Below are 20,059 nucleotides of genomic sequence, written 5' to 3' on the forward strand. Positions count from 1 at the left end.
TGTACGTTAGTGCATGTGAGTCCATCCCTGTCTTAGCCATGTCTGTTTTCAACATGGCTGCTTGTAAGAAACCTTCTCGTATTACATCTAAACAGTACACTAAAAAATGTTTCTGAGAAATAGGCTATGCAGTAACTATCTTAATTCTTTTAAAATCAGCACTGCCTGGTTTGACAGTTTGATGTGAGTTTCATCAGAAGCGTGTCTTCTGAGGCCACTTTCTTTTTTTACCCATGTTTATTGAGTACAAGGCGTGCATTTGTATTGGTCTGTGCTGCTCGTTCTGTAGTGCAATATCTAGCATTGAATGTGTTACATTTCACCTCTGAGAAAATTACTCTTTTTTTTTAAAAAAAGTGAAGTTGTTTCGGGAAAAAAAGTACACGTCATTTGTTACTTTTGAAAGATAAGATAAAGATAAAGATAAGATAAAGTATTTCTAACCTTTCAGGACATAATACAATAACAGAAGACAATTCAAGTGATACACAAGGAGAAAAAGAAGGAATGGTGCAACTGTGACTTAAGGTCTAAATGTGTGTGTTTTTATGCCGTGTCATGTTTCTCATGAACAGAAAGGTAATGATGCGTCAACAGTTTAGCAGTGGCTCCCTGACATTATTAATCCAAGTGGTTTCTTGATATTTTTAGATTTTAATCATAATTTTAAAAATACTTAAATGTGCCATTCACTGTATTTCTCCTTTTTCGGCTAGATGTCATTGAGATCTGACTGGGACAATGTTTTTATTATTTTCACTTGTCCTCTCTTCATAATGATGATGTTCTGATTCTGATTCTTCTAGGTTTAACTTTGAAGATGAGACGCCAACAACAAACTTTGATACGTTCCCAGCAGCCATCCTCACTGTGTTCCAGGTAAGGCATACACCAGCACACTAACACACACACACACACACACACACACACACACACACACAAGGTGCACTTCACTTGTCTGAATAAATGAGAGAATATTGACTTTATGGAACAAGAAAGATTGTTATCAGTCATTTTAATTAGCAGGAATGTCTGGTCTTTCTACCTTCTGTCCCCTAATGAGCTTGCTGATAATCCTTCAATTACTCTGTGCTCATAACCCTTAGCTCTGTAAAGTAATTTAACTCTACACTTGGTGAGATTTGCACGGTGCTTTGCAACCAGCCCCATGTCTGCGCCGTCGTTCTGACTCTTATGTCTTTCTCAGATTCTGACTGGTGAGGATTGGAACGCTGTCATGTACCACGGGATTGAGTCTCAAGGAGGTGTTCGCCGCGGCATGTTCTCCTCCGTCTACTTCATTGTCCTCACACTCTTTGGAAACTGTATCCTCTTTGACATCTTAGTTAAGAGGAGCAAGATTGAAATGTAGAATAAGGTTTTAGGTAGAGCATGTTTTTCTCCAGGTGTGATCGGCTCCTCACTGTCTTTATTGCTTTATATTGAGGGAAAAACGTGTCAATCAACAACACAACCAAAATCAAGCAAATTTTCATTTTTGAAGGTACTTAATTTTGAAACTTCTACTTTTAACCATTAATTCAGCCCAACAAGATACCACAGTGATGATTACACCTAATTTAAAAACAGTATTGGAAAGGACAAACAACATACTGACAGTTTTGTTCATTAGTTGAGGAGCTGAAAACTTTTGTCTTGCGTAAGGCATTAGAGGAAAGGTCATAGAATCATTCAAACCAAGAAACATTTTTCCTCTTGGGAGCATAACATGCTCATTGCCATCTTCCTTTGACATGCTGAGATACAGCATCTAAATGCAAGGTTGATAATTTGACCATCAGGTAGCAGTAGTAGAATTATAGTATAGTATAATTATAAACTATATTTAATTCTAAAATAAGGTAGTATGAACGTGTTCAGCAGCAATAATGTCTTAAACCCTCTGTGGGGCAGTGGGATCTTCTTCTCTTCCATAAATGTAATGGGAAAGGAAAATAATGTACTGAGGTGTACGAGCAATCTATAACGGCAGAAACTGTTGGTTGTGACAGACCCAAATAATACACAGCTGTGTTTTCTTAGCTGCTTTAAGATTGGACTTCAGTTTTGTGCAGAGAGCATGTGCCCTTTTTTAAATTGTGATTACCGTCAAAAAATTATGCTATCTATCGCTCTTCTAAATAATGGCTGAGATAGTTCATAAAACTCTGCCTTACTCAAAGTCCGAAAAAGTCAATTTCTTTGGCCATTTAGGACTGATTTATTTCTCTGAGACACTTGATCAATACAAACCATGAACTACACCTGACAAGCAGACTGACAGATCGACCAAATCATTACTTTTAGGGCCTGCTTCTAGTTTGGTGAAGAAAAAAAGCATTGCAAGTTTCATGACAGGATACATAATGCACATCTGTATTTTCTCCTGAGTCCTGTTGTTATTCAGACACCCTCCTGAATGTCTTCTTGGCTATCGCTGTCGATAACCTCGCAAATGCACAAGAGCTGACTAAGGTAGGCTGGCTCAGAAGGTTGTATTTGTACACATTAATAACAGAAGGCAATGTTGTATGTCACATCAGTGCCTGAAAAGCCCTGCCTTTATTTTTATTTAGCAGTTTTATGTCTCTGTTTTTACTGGCTAAAGGATGAAGAGGAGCAGGAGGAGGCAGCCAATAAGAAGCTTGCCCTGCAGAAGGCTCTGGAGGTGAAGGAAGTCAGTCCGATGTCAGCAGCCAACATCTCCATTGCTGCGTAAGTTTGTTAGCGTCCCTCTCCCTTAACAGCAGCCCTGTTCACCCACATTGGAGATAAATGTCCTGTTGTCATTCAGTGTGTGAATGTGTTCAGTTGTGTCAGTCTGAAATGTCTGTGTATACATACTGTGTCTGATATATGTTCTGGACTTCTCCTCATCTACTCCCACTATGAGAGTGCTTCTCTGGTGTTGTCTGGTTTATTACACATCGTTGCCCCCTTCTTCAGTAGTAGAAGCAATTAAGGAAGCTTAATCAACAATACATGTTAGTTTTCAACAGCGTTTATACTTTCTTTCTTTCATTCTTTCATTTTCTACAATTATAACTGTCACAGACACAAGCCCATTTCCCTGTTAAAGCCAAAAGTGGCAAAATTTAATATATGTAGCGTTAAATCAACACAAAGATGCTCAAGTTTTGGACAGTTTTGTGGCATCTGAATTACAAAATTTTACATTTGGTTTATGTTCAAAATATGATGTTCAGTGTTCATTGAACATCTTAAAACTCAGTACATTTATTTTTAAAATGGGTGCCACACATCCAAACAAAGAATGGAATAGCTTTAGGAGTTTGTCTGTTCTCATTACTAGAATAAGTCTGGTCTCAGTTAGCAGCGCTCCAGATTGTCTCCTAGTGGGATTTAAAGATCAGACATTTCCTAAATCAAGCTTCTGATCGCTGTCTGAATTAAAGGGCATTTAAATGTCTTATTAACAGTAACTTAGTAACTAGATGAAAAAGAGAGGAAAATCACAATGATAACTGCAAATACTCAGTGTTATGGTATTGTATCTGATGGGAAATTAAAAATTAAAGGTACCCTGCTCTATGGACCAATGTTTTTAGGAGTCGGCCACCATGGATATAAAAGTGCGATTTAAAATATAAATAAAGCAAATGTTTTATAGCAAAAACATTCATTCAGCCTGATGTTCATCAGGCTTCAAGAATACAGACTGGAGTTTAAATGTATTTGCAAAGTAAAAGAAACTTGACAGGTCACCTTAAATCAAACCATTATGGATACTAACTATAAAGGGACCATACCTCAAGTGCTATTTATCAATTTGGATTGTTTTGGTGTGAGTTGTTGGTTTTGAAGATATCGGCTGTGTGTGTGCCTTCTCTACAATATGTAAACATTAACGGTGCCCTCCTTAGCTGAGCTCTAATGTTAGCTCACTTAGTTATTTCGCCTCTTGTCCATGAGTAGATGCAAGCCTTTTTCTGCGTGTTGATATAGAAAGAAAATAGTTCCTTCATAAAAAGTCTTAAACAAGATCTGTGGATTATCTAGAGAAACTGGGTCCTGATTTCTGGAAAAAGACAGAGTTTTCAAAGGTAGATTTTTTAGCACAGGCAGACATCTCTACAGCCGATATCTCCAAAACTTGACTCCTCACACCAAGACAATCTAGATGGATAAATGGCATTAAGGTGAGAGTAACAATGTCATTTTGATTTTGGAGTGAACTGTCCCTTTAAGACTTTATACCAAACTAATTAAAAGATTAACCTATGCTTCTACTTCAGTGCAGTTTTCAATTAAGAATGTCATTATAGATCTATTTTTTTAATTTTCCGGACTTATTTTGAAAGAAAGAGGAAACAGATGAACATGAAGAAAGGAGAGGCAACATGAGTCCTCTGAATGAGACAGAATAAAACTTTAATCTCCACTGTCAGAAGTTCCCATCTCCTCTAATATGATAATGACAGGGATGTCTTTATATACCCAGATAGTTCCTGTCATGCTAAAACTTTTGACCCGCCTCCTCTCCACTGCCAGCCTGTGATTGACAGGTATGGGGTCTAGTGTCAACGTAGAAATTAATTGCGCCTCCAAATTCAGCCTATTTTAGAGCCTAGATGAGCACTGAAATTATGAGAGCCTGTCAGGAGAGAGCTGGTGTGAAAACTGGAGCGTTTTCATCCTCATCACTGATTAATAGCTGCAATATGTAACGTTGGAGGTTAAAATGTGTCTTTCTTTGATACCCATCTGTTCTGTTAATGTGAGAAACAAAACAATAATGCAAATTGTCTAGATTTAATGTGGTGTTGTATAATTCTGTGAAGCTCTTTGTGTGACTGCCCTCTATTCAATCGACAAAGTGATTATCTTTGATTCACACTCACTCCTTAATTTCCGTCCTCCTCACTATGAAATAGGTCAATTAGACTGTAGAAAATGATCAGGGGTCTCATTTATATAACATTGCGTAGGATCCATACCAAAAGTGAACGTGCGCCCAAAAGTCGGAAATGGCTTGCGCAAAAAATATTCAGATTTATAAAACCAGGCATATGCCCAACAATGCGCAATTTCCTTTTAAGCTTGCGTACGCCCCATTTTGTCCATACGCAAGCTTTATAAATGAGACCCCAGCTGTGTAAATCACTGGTTAGCTAACTTTCCTCTTCACTGTCATTACTTTTATTATGTGATCCTGTGCGTTACTTTCAGTGTCGTCAGAATTTTAAGTTGTACATTGAACAGTGTGGTAAAAATGCTTTTATTTTAAATGAACTGTTTTATGTGCATTATGTGTGCTCTTCCAGAGAATCACAGGGTTTCATTACAAAATGATAACAGCCTTATAAGGGAAAAAAACAAAACAAAAAAAATCCCTATCAAAATTATTTACAATCTATAACTATTTAAAATCTTTATTAAAAGTGAATTACAATTGTAGTACCTTTTCCCGTTTTGGAATGAAACTCCTGAACACATTTTTGTTGCCGTTGTGTTATTGGAGTGGTTGCACAGATTAGTTTTTTTACTGTAAGACAGGAGGGGACAGGTGGACAGACAGGCTGACAGTCCACCTGTCCCCTTTAGTTTTGTGTCTCATTTTTCTTTTGTTTTTGTTCTGCATGTACAGTTTTGTAAAGCAAAATCGAGATGCACTCTCTCGCAGGTCGTCCATCAACAGCATTCAGTCACCGTGAGTTATCACTCTCTGTTACAATATTCTCCTCCTTGTCTCCTCTCCTCTCCTCTCCTCTCCTCTCCTCTCCTCCTTTCCTTTCCTTTCCTTTCCTTTCCTTTCCTTTCCTTTCCTTTCCTTTCCTTTCCTCGGGTGCTCTCCTGTTCTCTCCTTTTCCTCTTATGTTCCTGTGCTTGTCTCATCTCCTTTCTGGTTATTATCTATTCTTCTCTCAATTTCCCTTTCCTTTTCTCCTCTCCTTTTTTCTTTTCTCCTCTCCTTTATTCTTCCCTCCTTGTTTTCTCTCCTCCTCCTCTCTTGTCCTCTTTCTACTCCTCTCCTCTCTACATGTTTCTTCTTCCCTCCATGTCATGTTTCCTTTCCTCCTTTCTTCTACTGTTTCCTCTCCTCTTTCCTTTTGTCCTCTCCTTTCTTCTTCCCTCCATGTTTCCTTTCCTCCTTTCTTCTACTGTTCCTCTCCAATTTCCTTTAGTCCTCTCCTTTCTGCTTCTCTTCTTGTTTCTTCTCCCCCTTTTCTCTTGTCCTCTTTTCGTCTTCCCTACTTGTTTACCTCTCCTCTCCTCTCCTCTCCTCTCCTCTCCTCTCCTCTCCTCTCCTCTCCTCTCCTCTCCTCTCCTCTCCTCTCCTCTCCTCTCCTCTCCTGTTCTGGTCTCCTTTCCTCTCCTTGTCTCCCCTCCTCTCTTTTTTCCTCTCCTCTTTCCTCTGGACTTCCATAAAAACTAAATTGCAATCTATAATGTCTTCATTGCTGGTAAAGTGAAATGTATTTATGATTCTTAAGGAAAAAACAAAACAAGTAATCACAAAGTGCCTTGCAGAGCAGAAAAATGCAATCAGATGTAAATAGCACAAACCCAGAACACATCATTTGAAGCTATGAGGCCAGTGCAAGTGTAATTTTGAGTGTAAATTGCTGATACATAAACACAGTTATGACCCCCTCTGGCCTTAACAACCCATTGTGTACTTGGTTTATAGCTGCAGCTCCTCTGTGTTGGTGCCTAGAGTAATTCATCTTGCGCTCTGTGCACTCTGATGTGAATAATTTGTTTATAAATGTTTAATTTCTCTGAGTGTTGCTATCACCACAGGCGGTTTGAAATTTCCATTCTGTTCGTTATCATAGACCCCAGGACATCACTTTAAAAGACAATATGAGCCAAAATTAAACGCAATGGCCAGCTGTAAGTTTGCTCCCCGCCCAGCAATTTGTTGTCTCCATCGATTAAAGAGCAGAGACGCTTATTTAACATCTCACCTCTAACAAAACTAAAACTGGCTGTAATTTCTCTGCCCTCCTCATGTCTTTCTCAGTGTATGTATGTGCTTAGTTAAGTAATCTTAATTGTAATCTCAAAATAACTCTCCTAAGTGTTACATCTCTCATTTTCCTTTCTGTAAACATATCAACACTACTTGTATGTCTGTTGCTCACCTGTCTGTGGAAACCTATCCTGTGTCCTCTGTGTCCTCTGTCTGTCTGTGTGTTCTGTCTGTCTTTTAGGACTTATACTGTCTACTCCTCCCCCGCCCGGCGAATCTTGAGGTACAGGTGACCCAATGGAACAAACTTAACTAACCCATAAAGGCCCATGTAAATAAATCATACTGTGCAAAAACAGAAACCGTATGCAATGCCTTCATACATGCTAGATGGAAATATGGACACATCAAAAGTGTTTTTGATTATTTTCATTCCTGTAGAGAACCCCATGTTGAAAAAACTCATTTCACTCGTTAGTGTGAACCCCTACCATTTTCTTCTCACCTCAGGAAGCAGCTTGATGTTTTCCTTAAAGAAGATACATGTCAGGAATGGCCATCACAAAGAGCACGTTTCCTGCCTGCTCCATTTACATATGACCTGAGTCAAACAGGGTTTGAAAAATCCTGTTTCAGTTGACCTGCATGCCCGATCAGTGAGGTTTGCCACATGACATGTCAGACAATTCTAACTTCTGACTGCGGCCATGAAGCCAAAATAATATGTTTATTGCTATTTGGGGCTAGTCTTAAGTTTCAAAACAACACTTCTTTCAACAATAATAAGATCCTCTTTACATCATTTGTATTTTATTTGGCCTTCATATTAACTTCAACTTCAGAATGTATTTTCCAATGCAGTTTCACAGCAGTTCATGAGATAGTGATGAAATTTACAGTAATCTATAGTATTGGTTGACACGACAAATGTTGTTGATGTACATTTCTACAAACCATGGATATGCTGAAAGTTAACATTTCTTCATGTTCCCACATTACTTTAGGTTGAATTTAAAATGTTATGTTGTGTCAACGCTGTGTTTATGGTCTGGTTAGGTTTAGGCACAAAACCACTTGTTAGGCTGAGGAAAAAAATCATGTTTTGGCCTACCCGGTTCTGTCGCCACGACTACAGCTGACACGATGTCCTGACATTGTGTCAAAAATATCCAGTGGTTTCACAATCACAAATGTTGACAAAATTTCTTGACCAGTGGTTTCTGACTACAACTTCTGGCCAAGCTGTACAGTAGTTTGCAGAAATGTAAAATGCCAACATTTTATTCCAAATCAAATATGGAAAGAAACTTTTGTTGTATTAGTCTTTCCTGTCTGCAAAACAGGTAGTTGCATGCATCTGTTTTAGGCTATGAAAAGTCAGCTTTGCTTCAGTTCTTAGTCATTTAAATGGAGGAAGCCATGAAAAGAAGTGCAAGTCAACACTGCAGAAGATTATTTATCCTCTGCCCTTTATTCATCCGCAGTTTCTTGAGAAAAAAATTACCATACACCTGGTAGGTGCAGATTTAATTCGTTAAAATTACCTTGCACGTTAACCCTAATATCTCTTTATAGATGGTATTTATTGGTGAAATGTTTACCTCAGAAGTGTGACTGAATGATTTCTTTTTTTTTTTTGCCTTTATCAAAGCCATATCAGAAGACTTCAGGTTAGAGGACTCAAAATAAGGCTTGAAAGAAGGTAGATCATGTAATGGCAACAGAATCCTCAGCATTAGAAAAACTTTACCACCTTTAGGTGCTGGATAATCTAATTTGCAGTGGAAGTTTGAGCCACTTCTTCATTTAACACTCAAGCATGGTAAGTGAAAGCTTTACCATGGTGAACATTTGTGCTGATGCATCCATAGACCACCTCGTGTCTGGTTCTTTATCACCTATTGTACGAGCTCTATGACTAGAATAAATAATAAAACGATGCTATGGATGAAACTGTGGATGGTGATGTTCAACCAAACCCAATACGTAAAGGAACATGACATTTTTCATAGTTTTCTAAATGTCACATGATCTTTTTCTTTCGGCTTGATTCCTTTGTACAGTAAGGAACAGCAGCGGTCAGCAAAGTCCATGTCAGTGTGGGAGCAGAGGACCAACCAGCTGAGGAAACACAACTTGAGGGCGAGCAGTGAGGCCTTGTTCAACGAGCTTGACCCTGAGGAGCGCCGCCGAATGTCCTCCGCCCTCCACCTGCATCCTGACATGATGACTCACTTGGACCGTCCGCTCGTGGTGGAGGCCAGGGACGGCGACAAACCCAGCAGGCCTCCTGAAGGAGAATGGGAGGAGGATCCCAGGCAGGATGGATTGGGGGACAACCACCATGGGCACCCCAGGAAGCATCACCGGCACCGCGACAAGAACGGGGAGAGCAGGGATGGAGGTGACGGCCGGGGAGGGAGGCACCACACCCATCACAGTAGGAGCAGAGAACACAACGCTGAGACAAAAGAGAGGAGAGGGGAGAGGAGCCACAGCCGCGACGGAGGACAGGGACACAGGCACCACCACCAGGCCGGCTCCCCTGATGAGGAGGCCAATCACGTGCAAGGGGGAGGAGAAGAAAGGGGGCATCGCCACCATCATTCCCATCGTCCACCAAAAGAAGGAAATGGGATGATAGCAAATGGTGCACAGGGAGAGCGCAAGGGGAAGGGGGGAGGAGGGGACAGTAATGGAGAGAGGAAGGGACGCAGCTCCCGTATGGTCAGAGCTCAGTCTACGCTGGATGGAGACGACTGCAAGAGAAGCAAGAATGGAACCAAAGGTCACTGGTAAGACTGCAGACATTATATCCTATTAATATGATTTATTAAGATGATTTGTATGTGATGATATTACATGTTTTTTTTCATTATAAATCATTTTACATTGGCCATAGTGCAGACTGTTACCTACATTTCAAACATTCAAAAGTTATTTTAGATGTACAATAATGCTTTTTCCAAGAATAGCCTGTTTTATATACAAGCTGTGTCTTCTTTTCTACTTTTGACTTTTTAAACACCAACATTTTAACTATGTTGTTATTTTTCTAGCATTGTTATTACTTGCCTAGATCTCAGCCACAAAATTGTTGAGTTGAACGTTATCAAAATTAGTGCAAACATGGGTAGAAACTATGCAAACATAACCCAGGTTGTAAAATTAATAGTAAATACAAAGTTAATGGTGGTATAAATAATGTACTTTCCAATCTTGCTCAGCTAGTGGTGTAGCTATGAATTAGTGATAGGTCACCAGAATGAGAAAACAGCTAAGCACTTAATTGCTATCATCTTGATTTTATATATGAACTTACAGTATATATGTAACATACAGTACTGTGCTTTTAGCAGTCAAATTATGAAGTATTAGATGCGTGCTGTACCTAAATCATACTGGACTTTGTCATTGGTACCATAATGTAGCCACTCAATGCCTGGTTATAGTTTCACTTCTGTCATTGTGGTGTCATTGCCAGATCTCTCATTAAAGCTGCTATAAGCAAAATGTATATAATATTAATATATATAATAATATAATTTAAGTATAATTTATAATAACAATGAATCAAATGACAATATAAAAATGTGACAATGAGAAAAGGGTCACTTGTAGTGATGAACCCACAGAGTTATCTCCTTAATCTGCAGCTCCCCTTCATTTTATGAAGCTGCAAGTTTTTTAGTAAAATTGTTTAGCCTACAACTTTACTGTTTAGTTTCACTGTCAGAAGTTTGTAGAAGCCAAAAATAGAGCTAAAAGATAGTGAATATTGGACTTCCATATATCAGTTGTACAGGGACATGAAACATAATGTTTCCATAACTGCTGGTTGTCTCGATTAGCAACTGTCTGCTAACAAGGAGGGAAAACAACTTACATTAAAATAAAGTAATGGTAAGTCATTGTCATCATTTTTGGGGCAGCTGTGCCTCAGGAGGTTGACGGTTTGTGCATTAATGTATCCTTGGGCAAGATACTGAACCCCAAATGTCTCCCGATGGCCGTTTCATCCGTGTGTGGGTGGATGTGTGAATGACTGAGCACTGAAATATATTGAAGAGTTTTGGACAGAAAGCGCTGTGTCACTTCTCATGAGCAGGTTGGCACCTCTGCCATCATTGTATATACAGTATGTGTGTGAATGGGTTGAATGTGGAGTCGTAAAGCACTTAGAGTGGTCAGTCCACAAAAAAAGCGCTGTATAAAAGCATGTATAAAAGTCCTTTAAAAGACCAAAACCATTTGTTTTCACAACTTTTTTTGCTGCCCCAAAGTAGCCAAAAAAACAGTCATTGCAGGGTGGAAGTGTTATGTTATCTTATTAAAAACCTGCAAATATTCACTCCGCTTCTCATTCACTACTATTAAAACTCAAACAATCGACCAACTGAAGGGTGCATGACTTGTTTTGGTGCAAGCTGGGTCCTGTGGATATGCAGGTCAGAGGTCATCTTTGTGTAACTACAATTATGTGAAATGTGCATGTCCAGCCAGTAGAAGCCCTGATGCACTGTGTTTGGAAATGGCTATGTTATAATGTGTTGTGTGTTTCATTACTTTGTAAAGTTCTGCATTACACTACCTACTACAAACTGCAGTACCACTTTCGCAGATTTTACAGTTTGTGTTTGTGTACATTTTTTACAGTCAAGGTTTGTTATCGCTCTGCTCAATATATATTAGCCTTATTGAAACCGTGACATCATATACTTCCTCAGAAGGCTACTGTGACCATACCTGTAGACAACAATCCTCCTTATGCCAGATTGAACAACCACAGCAGTCTATTATTATTTATTGGCCTTGACTGTACTTGTGATTTGTATTTGTTGGCTGACCTGGAAACATCTATTTTCTCTTAACTCTCCACCAGACTAGATTCTGAATAAGTTTGAGTTGAGACAACAGACCTGCAGTTGCAGAGTCTTGCTTCATTTTATATTTTCATTGCCTGTTTTTAATATTTGTTCATGGGGTACGGGTATCACAGTTGCATTTCATAACATCATCTAAACATTAGCTACAGCTGTACAGCTCCATGATTTGCCTGTTGTGTATCTGAATGGGCTTAATTAATTCTCTAGTGGATTTTTTAGACTTAAATGTCATATTCTAAGACACTTTTTGCATCAGTTTGCCATTATATATAAATATAACTATGTTTGGGTAGCAGTAAACGTCTACTTTAGTTTGTTGCCATATAAGTTGTGGTCTGTTTCCCAGGAGAACAGAGAAGCTTTCTCAAATGGATCTCATTTGGCAGAAAAAGCTTGAAGCACCCTGTGAGCAGAGTATAATTATGCCTGTGATAAGATATGCTCCTTTCCTCAGGGAGAGGCATCCAGATGCTGAGGAGGACGCCTCCAGTCCTCTGCAGGCAATGCGGAGTAGCCTGAGTCTTGGAGAAAAGCAAGAGGATGCTGACAACCAAAAGAACTCGACCAGGGCCAGCCAGGCTGGCCTCAACAGCAACGCCATCCACATCCCTGTCACCATCACTGCCCCGCCTGGAGAAACCACAATCATACCCAGTGAGTACTGCATATCATTGTCACAGTGGGGAAGGATCTCAAAGATTGTAGGAAAAGTTTTATTTTAAAAGTGTAGCTGTTATTTGTATTGGTTATAAAATTTAAACATGTTATTATAATATTTCCACTAGTCACAACTTTACAGCTGTGTCATTAAGGGTAATTAAAGCTAAGTAAGAAAATAACCATGGCCCCAGACTTCTGTAAAGAAAATGATTTGTGAATCAAATACAACAGGAATCATATGTAAATGTGCCAAAATAAGAAAAAAGCAAACAAAAAATAAAACAAAATAATCCTGTGCAATGTTTAACACGACAAAGAGTCTACAGCCGAGCCAGCAGGTTAATGAGGCTGTATTTCACAGCAGTGTCTTGAGATAAAGGTGCCATACTTGATACCATAAATGTTTACTCGCTTTGAGGTTCAAAAAACACATTTTATTTGTCGTACTGTCCGTCTGCAGCAACTCTGTTCACTCTCTCTCTGAATGCTCTGTTTTAGTGCCTGTCTCTTTAAAGGTGCAATATGTAAGAATTGGCAACTTGTGAATTCATACTCACAACAAATGGAGGGTAGCATATCACCAGCGTAATCGCTAACTGCTACCAACCGTAGCTCAGAGCACGAGGGAAGTGTTGGTGTTTACACCACTAGCACAGGAGCCTTGAACCCGGATCAACCGGGGCTAGCTGGTTAGCATGCTAAACATTGCAACAGAATACATAGAGGTCATAACATCAAAACAGTTATTCTTCCACATTCTGTTGAAAATTTTAGTGACCTCTTGAATATTTTCAACCAAAAGTCTTACATATTGCACCTTAAAGGCCCCCCCACAGGCCTGAGCATGCACTGGCCACTGTGTTTCTACTTGAACGCCAATTTTTATGCAACCACTGCCATGCTTTGGGTCCCAATGATAATAATGTTTACCATGTTCACCGTCTTAGCTTAGCATGTTAGCATAAACCAAAATTCAACCTGATGGTTGTTCTAGATGAAATGTAAAGGGATTACCAAAGTGATTACATTTGAACATGAATATGTTTTTCATTTCAAATTTCATTGTAATTGATCCAATAGTTCTTGAGATATTTCACAAAAAACAGTCAACCTTGAGGTGGCGCTAGTTGAAAAGTTAGGGGATAAATTAAAGTCAGTATGCATGTGCAGGTGGATATCTCTATCAGATTTCAAGGCAATGCATCCAGTAGTTGTTGAATTATTTCAGTGTGAACCATGGTGATGGACATTTACATTTACATTTAGGGCATTTAGCAGACACTTTTGTCCAAAGCGACTTACAATAAGTACATTTGTCACAAGAAAGAAACCACAACATATCACCGTTGATAAAGTAGAAAAGATAGAAGCAATATTCAAGCCCTCGTCAGAGCAAAGTAGCTGCTATTTAACAAGGATACATTTCATAAGTGCTATGATGTAAGTGCTGAAGGTAGGAACATACAAGTGCATATAAGTACTTTTTTTTCTGGGGGGGAGGGGGAGGAGTGGGTGGGAGGTTGGTGCTATGCAGGGTCGAGGTGAAGTCTGAACAAGTGAGTCGTGAGTCTTGAGTCTTCATTGACTGTCAATGCCATCCATCGAGGCATGATGCTAACATGGCTTATAATCATCAAACTAATAATACAGAATGCTTCTAGGTCAGGAATGCTACAGCTTTTCGTGACTATGTTAAAGTAACTTCTTTTCAAATTAAGTATGTGCATTTGTTGTTACAAGTTATTGGTTTTCTTTATATGTTCAATCAAGAAGTTCATGTCTGTCATGCTTGGTCTTGGCATTGCAAATACAATCTTATGAGATATGTCTAGTAAGTCAAGTTAAGGATAATGCAGAGAGTAAATACAATATTAAAAATAAACTATTTACTCATGTTTGTGCTTCTTTGAGCCAAAATTGTATATTTATTTTTCCACACCAGTTAACAACATCGACTGTGACAACTTCCAACTCAGTGAGGAAAAGAAAGATCTGGAGGAGGAGGAGGAGGAGGCAGCTAATGGGCCTCGGCAGATCCTTCCCTACAGCTCCATGTTCATCTTTGGGCAAACAAACCCGTAAGTCATAACTGGGAGGGGACTGAGAAGAGTGATGTGAGAATAACAAAAAGCTCTTAAATTCTACTCATTATTATATTATAACTAACACATGGCGAATAAAACAAAAAAGTCTTATTTTTTTCTATTTTTATTTAATTCACCCAGCTTGTTAAAGTAATTGTTGAACTAAGAGCCATACATTATACAATAACTGTATCGCTTTTTTCTCCATCCCCAGATTGTTCACAGGTTTTTCTCTTTATGCTGATGATGTAGTTCTGTTGGCTTCATTATACTGTGTCATCCAGTACACATTGGTCTGTTTGCAGCTGAGTATAAAGCAGTTGGGAAATGTATGAGCACCTCAAATCTGAAGGCCATAGTACTCTGATGGAAAATAATAGGTTGGTGCCCTAAGGGATTAAATATAGGATATTTTTTTGAGTGAGCAGACGTACATATGTGCAGTGATGCAGGGGTTTAGAGCTTTCAGCCCCTCGGTCCCACACCTTTGGAATTCTCTCCCACAAGACATTTGCAATGTAGACTCTCTCTGTCGACCTTCAGATCTTGTCTCAAAACACACCTTTCAAACTGGCATACTAATGTCTGATTCTGACCACACTGGTTACATTCACATTGAGTTTTTTTTTTTTATTACTCATGATTTTATACCTGGCTATTGTATTAGCTCAGTTAGATTAGTTTTAGTTTTAGTAGTCTTAGTTTAGTTTTCATGCAGAGGCAGCTCTTTTGAATCTGTTACATAATGACTCTATAAACAGACATTGAAAACCCAGATGACCCATAGTAATGTCGTACCTGTACTGTGTTAAATGTGTGTGTGGTGTTGCAGGGTGCGGCGGCTGTGTCACTACGTGGTCAACCTACGCTACTTTGAAATGTGCATCCTGATGGTCATTACCATGAGTAGCATCGCTCTGGCAGCTGAGGACCCGGTGCAAGCCAACGCACCGCGCAACAACGTGAGTCAGACTGACATCAAGACTTCATTAATAAACATCTGGAAGGAACAAACACACTGGTTGTCAGACGGACAGAGTCAAACTGATCTGTATTAGATCAGTTACATGTACATGCTCACACAAGCGCATCACGTATCATTTGGGCTGACTTGCCGATTCATTCAGACTGATCTCTGAAGTCCTTCTGAGCAGGGCTCGACAGTTTGCCATACCGAGTAACAAACTGTAGGAAACACAGAAACAAGCCTTTTTTAGTTATCTTTGTCAAATACTGCAGCTCTCACTTGAGAAAGTGTTTAATAAAACTGTAAAAGTGGCACAAATCCAGTTTAGTAACATGTTCCTGTACTCTTTATATGCTTAAATTGGGAATAAGGACTTAGTACAAGCAAACAGAAACATGACTTGAATTTTTGCATCTTGACAGACAAGCACATCTAATTCATATTCTCATCAGGGGTGCAGAGGGAATCTGAGGTGAAGTTGTGCATGTGCGTTTGTGTGCTGTTTATTTGTGTTTGCCTGCTTGTGTGGGTGTTCAGGCAATGCGTGTTAATGCAGGGGAGTGCAAAGCTGACAGGGCTTGAAACCTTTGACAGGGCAGAGGAACATGTTGTGCCTATCTGGTCCATTCACACACACACACACACACACACACACACACACACACACACACACACATACACACACACACACACAAAAACTTCCAGTGTGTCTTAGACTGAAAACATCTGTCACTGGATCTGTAGACGAGTCATCTCACAGGCTATTTTCTTACACTCTGTTTTTTTAGGTTTTGAAGTATCTGGATTATGTCTTCACTGGAGTCTTTACATTTGAGATGGTGATTAAGGTGAGAAGGCTGCTCAAGTGGAGGTATAGTACACACAAGATTTTAGTTTGGGCTAAATGTGTTTGAACACTGAAGCTGTTTTAGATGTTAAGGTTACACATAACAGTTGTTTCAGCATTATTTAGTAACTATGTTTTTCATCTAATTGGGACCTGCTTCATTTTAAGATATGTCCTTTTCAACCAAACTTAGCTTGGTATATCTAGACATTTTTCGACCTGCAAATCACCAAATCTGTCTTTCCTGGGACGGCTACAGTAGCGCACAGCAGATAGTGTTGTCATGTCACTGGAATTGCTAATTGGGTTGGTGGTTTTGTATTTCTTATCCATGACAACACTCTGTACTATTTCCAAATGTGTTAGATAGTGAATGCTCTTGATGAGAGATCTTTAAGGGACTTTATAGGCTAAGAAGGAAGAATAGTTTCTTAAAGAGGCCTTGAAACAAATAAAGTGTCTGTGTTAGCTTGTATGATTGTAAAGATGTCCCTGTTAATTCTGTGACTCAAGATGATTGACTTGGGGCTGCTCCTCCACCCTGGCTCTTATTTTCGTGACCTGTGGAACATTCTGGACTTCATCGTGGTCAGTGGAGCTCTGGTGGCCTTTGCCTGCTCGTAAGTCATCTTTTCCTTTATTTCTGCAGTGTTGCACTTACTTTCTAATCACAGCTGCAGGGCTCTGAATATGATGTACCAAGGATGGATACAGCTACACCACAACATGCTGAAACAACTGTTGTCTTGTGCTACAGTATTTTTAGCTGATGTTACCCTTTCTCCAACACTGGAGTGTGGCTACATGCTCCTGCTCCTATGTTTTTCTTTAAAAAACAAATCCAATATGTTCATCCAATTATTCCTTGTGAACTCTGAGGCTTTTGTGCTGCCTGGGGTTATTTCGCTGACATGACTATGTCAAACTCATCCGTCATTGTTACATAAAGTCTCCACAGCCCCTCCCTGCTAGTCGGCTAATGGGCCATGCACAGCTTGGCTGATAGGTTTAAGGTTAAGGAGGGGACAGAAAGAGCAGAGGAAAAGAGATGGTGCTAGTTTCCAAGCTGGCACATAATTGCAACTCCTGCAGCTCAATTCACTGTGGAAATATTTTTTTATGACTGCAGTTTAACAAATTGCTTTGTGGTTGTTCTTTAAGTCTTGAAGTTGTAATTGTATTTGTTAAACAGTTGTGTTTGTGCAGGATCTGCCTGTTCTGTAATAAATGTCTTGATATTTGAAAATAAGGGGCAACGTGGGGGTTAATTTTCTCTGCCAAGTTCATTATTTTGTATATTGGGACACCTGGGAAGGTATTATCATGCTGATACTATGCCCAATAATGGCGTTCAGAAAAAGAAGGAAAAAAGACTGAACATCACATGTTGTACCCATTGATATAAGGATAGATGTCTCAACCCATTGGACAAAAGTGAAACCAAATACCAAATTATCACAAATACTTGCACTGCCATCTTTCGCTGTTGACATCATTGGGAGTCTGTTCAATAGTGATAGGGCGGTGGAGCACGACTCAATCTTGACATGCCATGGCATCAAATAACTAATCAAAACCAACGTAATCAAAAAAATTAGCACTTGAACATATTTCAGCATTTAACAGCTACTGAAGATAACAGAAACTGAAAATGTATTTCAAGCGAGTTTTTACTTTGGCCCACATGCAGGGGGCGGGGTCTATGAGCTATACTGCAGCTAGTAACCAAGTGTTTTGGCTTCACTTTTGGGGCACTGTCAATCATCTGTCTTTATATACAGTCAGTGGTTGTACCTTACACAGCTGCACATTTGTGCCTCCTCAGCTATTAAGTGCAGGAAACCAGGCTTATTTTTTTACGCTTACAATAACTACATATTGATTGAGGACCTACATTTATTATAAAGTCACTGTGCTGTCCAATGTGTAAGTAATAGGTAATCAGTTGGACAGAAATCTAACATCCCAGTACTCCTTATAGGTGAGAACTGGCCCAATTCAAGCAGTGGCTACGTTCATTTTATCACTGAGAGTTAACTAGTTGCAGAAGAGGTAGTAGTTTTGCAGTTGTACCTCACACATTTAGACACAAAAGATCCAGAGCCAGATCTGACCAGACTTTCTAGCCAATCAGAAATAAATGTTATCCATAGCCAGAGTATAAAGGGAGTTAATGAGCCCCTTGACGGTTACAGACCTGCATTCTGAGTCTCTGGAGTGAGAAGGTGATTACACATTCTGTTTTAACTGTCAATTATTTTCTTGTCCGCCACGGTTTCACATATCGACTCTGTCTTCCAAGTTTATCTACAGTTTGTCACTTGTATTTTTCCTTGTGCTGCTCTCTCTGTCGTGCTGATTTCTTCTCTTTTGCCAGCCTAGATTGATGCTTCTCTCTGTCTTTTGTCTGTTGCTGACTGTCTCTGTCTTTTTCACTTTTTTTCCTTCCTCCTTTGTTTTCTGGCTTGGATTGCTTTCAGGAGCCTTATGGGGTAATGTCTGCTCTCACTGCCTGTCTATCTATCCATGTGCTTGTCTTCATGTTTGTGTCTTCTGTCTATCTCAGCCAGTGTCATTTACAAAGTTTATAGAAGCGGCAGCCCTCCTCAGCTCTCAGCTAAATGTTTTGAGCAAATGTCATATTTTATTATTTTGCTTTTCTTATCAACACCGCCAGTCACGATCAAAGATACTGGCATTTAGTCTGTTTGTGTTATGTAACTGTGTTTGTGTTACATCTGTATTGGGTTACATAAGTGCAATTACCTGTTGTCCATTTATGGACTGTGATTTTTGTGTGTTAGTTGGAATTGTAATATACAAAATGCACAGCGGGGCAGCACTGTGAATATAAAACATACTGTACTGTTTCAAAGGTTCAAGCTTTCAGAAGAGTGAGAGGTGTTCCAGATATTCATGAACACAAAGGATTTGAGTGCTGCTGTCCATAATAAGCACATAGATAAAAAATATGCTAATTAAAAACTATTAAACAGAGTGAATGGTAGATATAAAGCTTTTTCTTTTTTAGACACAAAGATTCACAGTATAATAAAGATACAGGATAATGGAAAATTCAGTTCTAACAGCTAATGCACTGCTCATTTATAAACACATACTTTAAGGGTATAATAGCATCACTCAGCAGCCTTAGTCCAGTATGCTGTGCCCCGGTCCTGATATAGGAAGAAGAGTGAAATTCCCTCATCCAAGGTTATCAGATTCAACCAGCTCCCCTTCATCCCTCCCTCTCATGTTCACCTCCTCTCCAGCATTTTCCCTCCTATCACAGTCATGGCCTGTAAATGTGGTTTACATTCACATTGCAAGAGTTACAGGATTACGCTGCTTTTTTACAACCTGGATCTGATTTGGATGTAGTCTGACTCACTGGATGTAGGCTGTAGGTATAAGCCAGCAATTGGTTGCCTATTTGAGGTGGCATTCACCTCTTCCTTTCATTATCTGCATGTTAAAGTTTTCAAAATCCCCATCCTTACAGGGAACAACAACCTCTAAGCTAGCAACCTACAAGCTTTAAATGGCAAGTTATCCTAAATATAAGGTCAAATTAGATTTATTTTCTCAGCAGCACTGTGAACGTAGTCATACAGTTAATTGTTTCGCTCACCTTTGCTTCTCTCAAACTGTCCATGACATCATACCACCATCTTGCTA

General features: G+C 39.3%; 1 protein-coding gene across 1 annotated transcript in view; it reads left to right on the forward strand.

The window, feature by feature from the left end:
• Nucleotides 1-20,059, forward strand: part of cacna1bb (calcium channel, voltage-dependent, N type, alpha 1B subunit, b) — a 172,639-nt gene that overhangs the window by 101,176 nt on the left and 51,404 nt on the right. Inside the window, exons 15-25 of the mRNA XM_073477661.1 lie at nucleotides 807-879; nucleotides 1,208-1,325; nucleotides 2,408-2,475; nucleotides 2,609-2,715; nucleotides 5,609-5,671; nucleotides 9,001-9,732; nucleotides 12,278-12,477; nucleotides 14,426-14,561; nucleotides 15,400-15,529; nucleotides 16,323-16,382; nucleotides 16,895-17,001. Coding sequence (XP_073333762.1) covers nucleotides 807-879; nucleotides 1,208-1,325; nucleotides 2,408-2,475; nucleotides 2,609-2,715; nucleotides 5,609-5,671; nucleotides 9,001-9,732; nucleotides 12,278-12,477; nucleotides 14,426-14,561; nucleotides 15,400-15,529; nucleotides 16,323-16,382; nucleotides 16,895-17,001 — 1,794 coding nt within the window. The remainder of the gene's footprint in view (nucleotides 1-806; nucleotides 880-1,207; nucleotides 1,326-2,407; nucleotides 2,476-2,608; nucleotides 2,716-5,608; nucleotides 5,672-9,000; nucleotides 9,733-12,277; nucleotides 12,478-14,425; nucleotides 14,562-15,399; nucleotides 15,530-16,322; nucleotides 16,383-16,894; nucleotides 17,002-20,059) is intronic.

This window comes from Pagrus major, chromosome 12 (assembly GCF_040436345.1).
Source record: "Pagrus major chromosome 12, Pma_NU_1.0".
Lineage (NCBI taxonomy): Eukaryota > Metazoa > Chordata > Actinopteri > Spariformes > Sparidae > Pagrus > Pagrus major.